This window comes from Leptinotarsa decemlineata, unplaced genomic scaffold (assembly GCF_025532065.1).
Source record: "Leptinotarsa decemlineata unplaced genomic scaffold, Ldec_3_MD MMD2_tig00026328_RagTag_RagTag, whole genome shotgun sequence".
In the NCBI taxonomy this organism is placed as follows: domain Eukaryota; kingdom Metazoa; phylum Arthropoda; class Insecta; order Coleoptera; family Chrysomelidae; genus Leptinotarsa; species Leptinotarsa decemlineata.
In genome coordinates, this window is record NW_027412688.1 from 30,523,959 (window position 1) to 30,531,301 (window position 7,343).

The 7,343-nt window shown below is 32.8% G+C and overlaps 1 protein-coding gene across 3 annotated transcripts; it reads right to left on the minus strand.

The window, feature by feature from the left end:
* Window positions 1-399: 399 nt before the first annotated feature.
* Window positions 400-6,474, minus strand: Dhod (dihydroorotate dehydrogenase 2). 3 transcript variants are annotated; one of them, XM_023156260.2, is made up of 2 exons: window positions 6,316-6,474; window positions 400-3,979 (listed from the first exon to the last, which is right to left on the minus strand). In XM_023156260.2, the coding sequence occupies exon 2, from the start codon at window positions 3,961-3,963 to the stop codon at window positions 2,809-2,811; it is 1,155 nt and encodes a 384-aa protein (XP_023012028.2). In that variant the 5' UTR covers window positions 3,964-3,979; window positions 6,316-6,474; the 3' UTR covers window positions 400-2,808. The 3 variants fall into 3 exon arrangements, with proteins under 3 accessions (XP_023012028.2, XP_074038097.1, XP_074038098.1); XM_074181996.1 differs by lacking the exon at window positions 6,316-6,474 and adding an exon at window positions 6,247-6,265; XM_074181997.1 differs by lacking the exon at window positions 6,316-6,474 and adding an exon at window positions 6,120-6,229.
* Window positions 6,475-7,343: the final 869 nt, after the last annotated feature.

The window sequence follows — 7,343 nt, forward strand, 5'->3', positions numbered from 1 at the left end:
CAAACTGGAAGAAAAGTCCAAAAAGTTTTTTCCCAAAAAATCTTTTCTACTGAAATATTTCCTCTTCAGATATAATATAATGTTTTCTCTGAGTGAATTCATTGAACTTTTAAACTCCCTTTTCCTAATACACCATTATACATAAAGAGGAGTGTGAGACTTTTTTTAAAATGAATTTCAGAAATGATACAGAAAAATACATATCAAATGTTCTGTAATTGAGTACTCATTTTCCATAACGAAACGGAATTTAAATATTTCCAAAAATTCATAAAAATGTGTAACATACAAATTTCAAGAACTACCTATAATGGTCTAAGAATCCATTTTTTTAAACTCAATGAGTTTTTTTTAAGATGAGCAGTAATAAAAAAAATAATGAAATAATATATCTGCCAATAATTATTTAACATATATTCATAAAGAAACAAAAATATATACAAATAAATATGGAGCAGCCCACGGAAGCAAATAAGATGCTTGTAAGTGGTGAGAAAATGATATAATTTATCAATTTATGAAAATATAAATATAAATTGTAATATCAAAGGTATAATATCTAATTCTAACCATAACAATTCGCTATTATAAAAGTAAGATGGAACTACGTGTCCATCAAATCAAATGATTTCTTATGTTACAAATGAACAAGTTACAATATTCTAATGTATCAGTCAAGTGAAAATTTTGAGTTTCTGTAAGTATACATCTTGAGCACAGGGAAAAAATTTTGAACTCAAAATCACAGTGGATGTAAGTAGAAATCCACAGGAGGAAGTAGGATAAGGTTAAACACAGTACTCAAAGAAGAAACAGCAAATAACACCGAAATGCAGCTTCGTTTCTATTAAGGTTTGACCTTGTACAGGAAAAAACTACACCCTCCCTATTACACTATTACTGTTTGTGAAGCTATTTCTAATTTGGATCTTAATGTTTCAATGGAACGTTATAAATTGAAAAAAAGTACAATCATCTATGATTTTTTCATCATCGGTTGAAATGAAATGATTAAGAACCAAGTTCTCAAAGCTCTCTTGAATTTAAATGTTGGTAAACCTTCCATTTTTCGGGGAAGTTGGGCATATACTAGTGGACAGAGTTAGACAAAGAATCGTTGGTTTTTGGCTGTACTATTTAGAGGTTTTATAACGGAATCTTGTATTGTGTGAATAGTCGGCAGGGGGGATTTGCTTTATGTCAGAAGGCATTGTAGATACAGTTGCTTGCAGGTTGAAGATTGTGATTCTGCATAAAGTTTTTCAGACGAGTACGTAATTGTTGTAAATGATTTCAACGAGCCATTATTGAGTTACTTCTTCTTATCTACGAAATAACTGATCACAGTTATTTCATAGACTTCAAGACATCAAGCTCTATTTATTGTACAAAAAAATAATTTGAAAGCTTTTTTCAGTAGTTTTTCAAGTCATGTCAAGAGAAAAAATAAACCTAAGGATTTATGTTGGATTTTCATCTAGTATTGGGCAACTCCACCATATTATTAAGGATTATGTTACTTGAAAGAATTTAGCAAACATTAGGAATTCAGAGAAGTTTAAGAAAGGACAATTATTTTCAATTCTATAGACAATTCCCAGTCTGTTACCTGAGCTATATTGTTTCGGCAAGGGTTGTCTAATTGCATATTCATGAGGTGAACATTAAAATACAGTACTTTTGAATACATATTCTGACCATTTGGACTTAAATTTTGTTCAATATAGATTTGAATAAGCTCAAAAACTCAATTTTTCATAATTTTTTTTGTGCAACCAGAGATATTGAAACATCATTTTCAACAGAAATTGAACATAATGAATATCAAGGCAATTACTATTAAACAGAAAAACTTCAGTATGAAAAAGACTATGAAATGTTTTGAATTATTTATATCTTGAAATATTCAAAAATGATTGTTGATTCACCAGGTGTCTTTCTGATATCATGTTTTCTCAATTGAATGAAACACATCATGAATACATTAGAATTATTCTCTCAAAATCATTATAATAATTTTCAATCATTCGGAATTCAAGAGTTACTGTCTCTTTTTTTGCATGAATCAAACAAAAACAAAAAAAATAATTCTGTGAAATGATTTGTATCTCATGATCTATGTTACCAACAAAATTATGAAGGCTAACTGTACATCACATATTTGATAGACAAAGTAAAATTTTGTTCAATGAAAATTCACACATGAATAAGTTTCCAATTTCAATGAAATAAGTACCTATGAACAAAAATTTCACATTTGTCACAATTCGACATTGAAGTAAAAAATTATTCACTTATGCAACTTCACCTTGGAATTACCAAAATCCTACCCATTCGATATACATTCTTTCATTTATATGTCTTTTCTCAGATTCGTCGGAATTTTAACAAAAATTATAGGCAGATACGCATTTTTACATCAATGTATATAAATTGTATATACCAATGTACAAACATTTTCAAGCCTCATCAATAAATTAACTTTCAAGATTTTATGATAAGTTATCAATACAAACTAATTTACTCAATAACTTTATGAATTTTCATAACAATTTTTCAAATAGAAAGTACCGTACAGAAACATATGGACTGGTATCTTATACTTTCTCAACTCCCGAAATTATCATTAGTTTCCTTCGCGGAACTGACACTTTCATTCAATATGACCAATCTTCCATCTCGAAAGTGACTCTAATTCCATATGACAAATCTTCCGTCTCACAAGTAGCCGACAGATTCTACTTAAAACTTGTGTATACTCTTTCTTCAATTTCTCCTAGAAGAAGAAGGAACTCAACTCTGGATAGATCACTTTTCCTGTCCTATTGCCTCCGATACATTCTTGTACCCATCTTGTTTCAACAGTTGCTCAAGTTCCCTCTTTACTTTGGCAACAACTGGTGGACCCTCATAAACCATCGATGTATACAGCTGCACTAAACAAGCGCCGGCTTTAATTTTTTCATAAGCATCTTGGCCTGTAGAAATGCCTCCTACGCCTATTATGGGCATCCTACCAGTCAACTTGCTCATGTCACGGATCATCTCCGTAGACATGTCTTTCAAGGGCTTTCCACTCAATCCACCAGTTTCACCTTTCCATTCGGAGGTCAGGGATGAAGGCCTGTCTACGGTCGTGTTGCAAACAATCAAACCATCAACTCTACATTCCTTCTGCTTCAGTACATCGGCTATGTCTTGCTTTTCCTGCATGGATAAATCAGGAGCCAGTTTTAAAAGGAGGCACGGTTTCTCTTTGATTGGCAGATTATTTCTAGCCTCCACCACTTTGCTAAGGAGATTTCTCAAAATGTCTTTATTTTGCATCGATCTCAATCCAGGAGTATTGGGACTGCTGACATTGATGACCAGGTAATCAGCAATTGTTCCAAATTTCTTGATGCCTTCCATATAATCTTCAATTGGATCAACTGAGGTTTTATTTTTTCCTAAATTAACACCCAAAACTACCAACTCTTTTTCGTTTCGTCTCAAATTCTGGATCCTGGCCAGCACATCATCGTGTCCTTCACTATTGAAACCGTATCTGTTAATGACAGCATGATCCTCTGCTAACCTGAAGACACGGGGCTTTTCATTTCCCGGCTGAGGTTTGGGGGTTATAGATCCTATTTCAACAAATCCAAAGCCTATATCTTGTAGACCAAGCACCGCTTCACCGTCTTTGTCGAAACCTGCCGCAATGCCAACGGGATTCGAGAATTGTCTACCAAAAATGTTGACTTTGAGGATTTCGGAATCCTTATAGGTACTCTTGGGAATCAATCTGTATTTGCTTGCAAACACAGCTAGTTTGTGCGCATTTTCTGGATCGATTTTACGAACAAGAGGCATGATGGTGTTCTTATAAAAATTTTCGTTTCCTTTACAGAAGCTTAGGACACCATAAGTCGCATAGCCAGCTACTGTTACGGTGAAGAGGGATTTCAACTTTCTACTCATGTTCAGGCTCTTTTTCCTGGAAAAAAAATGTATAGATGAATTTGCAGAAATATATTTTTGAAACTTTAACAACGAAAATTCTTCAATTTGGTATAATATTTTTATGAGTGACATGTAAAATTTCAACTTGAAAGAGAGCTGCTGATTTGGTTTTGCAAAACTTATGACAAAATAAACGAGCTGTGATGGTAGGTACACATTGATGAAGGAGAAAAAATTCAGTATATAATCATATCTCATCTAGGGGTGTGTAGAAAATTTGGAAAAAAAAATAAACAGCACTCCAAACTTGAGTGTTTCACAATTGAAAAAATGTGTTACCTATTATAGGACTAATGAACGCGTTAATTGAGATTAACAAGTTTCGATAACTTGCCATTAGTGGTAGCTTAGTGAGTAGAAATGAGTTTCTTGTACCTTGTTTGTTGTACGTTTCAGTTGCCACTCGTTTCTGACTCTTCATTTACAGTAATGTTCACGTAATAGTGAACTGTCTTCATGGAGAAAAACTATATGGATACAAACATAATAATAATAAATTGTTTATTGTCTGCCGGTGGAATAATTACAGAACTGTGAAACCTAACCAAAAGAAGACTGCAAAACAAAAGGAGTAGAATTAGGTCAGTTGACCGATTCTTCCACACTCCCCTGAAAATATAATAATGATAATTCATTAATGAAAAATTTACCTACTTATTATAAATAAGTACCCTAACCTATATAATTGATTAATACTTATAATATACCACTGGTTGAACAAATTTAAACTACAAAAATGCATTTTATTCACTATAAGTTATATCATTGTTGTGTCAGCAATTTTTTTTGAAGGAATTCAAAGTCAATGCAAAATTGAGAATATCCAGTAAAGAGGTAGTTATAGCAATCTGAGATCGCTATAACTTATATTTCTTTATTATGCATTGGAATATCCATAAGGTTCTTTCTCCTCAAATTAAGATATTCAGCTGTATTCGTTTTAATGATTTTATAAACAGCCGATTATACATACTTAACCATCCCATTTCCTTAAACTTATGCGAAATCCTGTCTCTTCTTTCGAGATTGAGAATTAGAGGTAGATGAATTTTGTACCTTTTGGATACGAAATGCATCAAATTTCCGAAGAAAAGGACCATGTCCTTTTATTTTCCGTACAAAACGAATACCAAACGAGATCTAAAATAGGATACTCCGATTTAAAAAATTTACCTCGTGTTATGGGGCAAATATGATTCACAATTTGGCACTTTTTTAAACGGTAGCGTTTTTCGGGCACCTCAAAAACCATCCAAAATGAGCTTATTATTGACAGTGTGGCATATATTATTAAGGAAAATATAAGCAAAGAGATAGAAAGTGTTTCTTTTTTTTCATGGGAAATTGATGAAACTACCGATATTACCTGTACATCACAACTTTCAATCGTTTTTAGATATGTCAAAGATGGTAATGTGGTAGAACGTTTTATGGGTTTTCATGATGTTTCATCTGGGCGCACAGCTGACGATTTGTTTAATTTTTTAATTCGTACGTGTGACACCTACAATTTTAGGCAAAAGTTAATTGCGAAAACCTATGATGGGGCTGCGGTCATGGCCGGCCATTTAAATGGTTCACAAACTAAAATAAAGTCCATAGCTTCACATGCACTTTTTACGTATTGCCATGCCCTAACTTTAGTATTAAACAAATGGTGCAACAACATAAAAATTTTCGCGCCTCCGGCGGGCTTTTCTGTGTGTATATAGTCTATATGACTTTAGCCTCCCCTGTTCTCCAATGCACGAGCCGTCACTGGGTTACAAAGTCGGTTAAACTAAAGTATTCTTATTCAACTGACATTTCCAAATTCAGAACATTTTTATTTCCGGAGATACTCGAAAAGAACCGAAATTCGAGAATTTCCTTTGCATTTTTTCCTGATGTTACTTGAGAAGATGTTAAAAAAACAAAAATAAAATCTCATTGCCACTTTTCAAGCTGTAAAAGATGGCTATTGAACATATTAATCAGTCTTCGAACAATAGACAATTGAGTTATAAGATAACCTTTTTGGCGACAACTTCACTGAACAGCTTCATTATTGGAATTTTTCAAATTTTATAACATTTCCAAATAGTCAACTTTTTCTTAGTTTATTTGACTTGTACCTCTTACAGTTTGCGATTTATCATACTGGCCCTCCTTATCTTCGACACATTGTATATGAAAAGCATTTTGTACAGAAATAATACAGTTCAAATGACTGAATACTCTAAAAATTGATTGTTCCCTTACACTGGATTTATAGGTTATGTTAAATTCACATGCACACCAGCATGTCTTCTAGTTGTAATCTTTACTCACTTTTAAATAGTCAACAAATCCTTCTCACACTATTATCCTTCAAAAAAGTCACTACGCACTTTTAACTATGATCAAATTCAACCTTCAATTTACAATCTGCAAAAGTCAAAAGAATGAAGGTTCTTGTTCCTGTCCTGTCACCATATAGAACGATTTATTTGTACATTGTTGCCAATTTTATGTTTTAGTAATAAATATTTCCAAATAAAATCTTATAATATTCATCTCTATCAGCTTCCTACACCGCGTAGGTTCTGGTAAATGCCTGTCGGAAAACAACTATTTTCTCGGCTTATACCACCCTAGATATTAAATATTTTCGACAGACATTCATGCAAGATATCCACAGAGTCTCGCAGAAATTTCTCGTTCATCTTACAGCAGCATCATGCTGAAATTATTCGAGGAGATCACCTATAGAAGTGACGATTCACTGGATTTATTCGCTGCACAACATGATCACAAAAATGTCGTTTTTTCAATGATTTTTCGACAAATGTAGTTCCAGATGTACATGGTTGAACTTTTTTCTTCACAAAAGTGTTCATAGATATTTAGATAGGTATTTCAATTAGGTACTCAGAGACTTAGAGACAATGAGGAAAAACATTGTCTATCCAGGACTTCTATGTATATTACAGTAGTGTTTTGTATTTCAGTGAATTTTAATACAGAAAAATTCTGTATTCATCCACCTCGATTATATTAACCTATAGGTATTCGATTGATGGTCCGTTCTATAAATTAATACTAACTGATATTTGTTATTGTTTCATTTCAGCAGATTTTCAAATTCCAGTTATTGTATTTCGAAATTCTCCAAACAATATGAGACCTGACAATCGAATTAATCGTCATTGCACAATCATAATCTGAAATATTTTACATTTAGGCAACACCGCAGTCACACTTCAGATAAATACGTACGTCAGCTCATCCAATGCATTGGCGTAACAAAGATGCGGTAAACCGGAGTATGATTATTTAACTCTTTGGAATTATTCATCGAAAACGTTCAAAATATAGCC

Bases quoted from the DNA above. Each gene is read 5' to 3' on its own strand.
- Dhod (XM_023156260.2), bottom strand. From the start codon at position 3,963: ATGAGTAGAAAGTTGAAATCCCTCTTCACCGTAACAGTAGCTGGCTAT.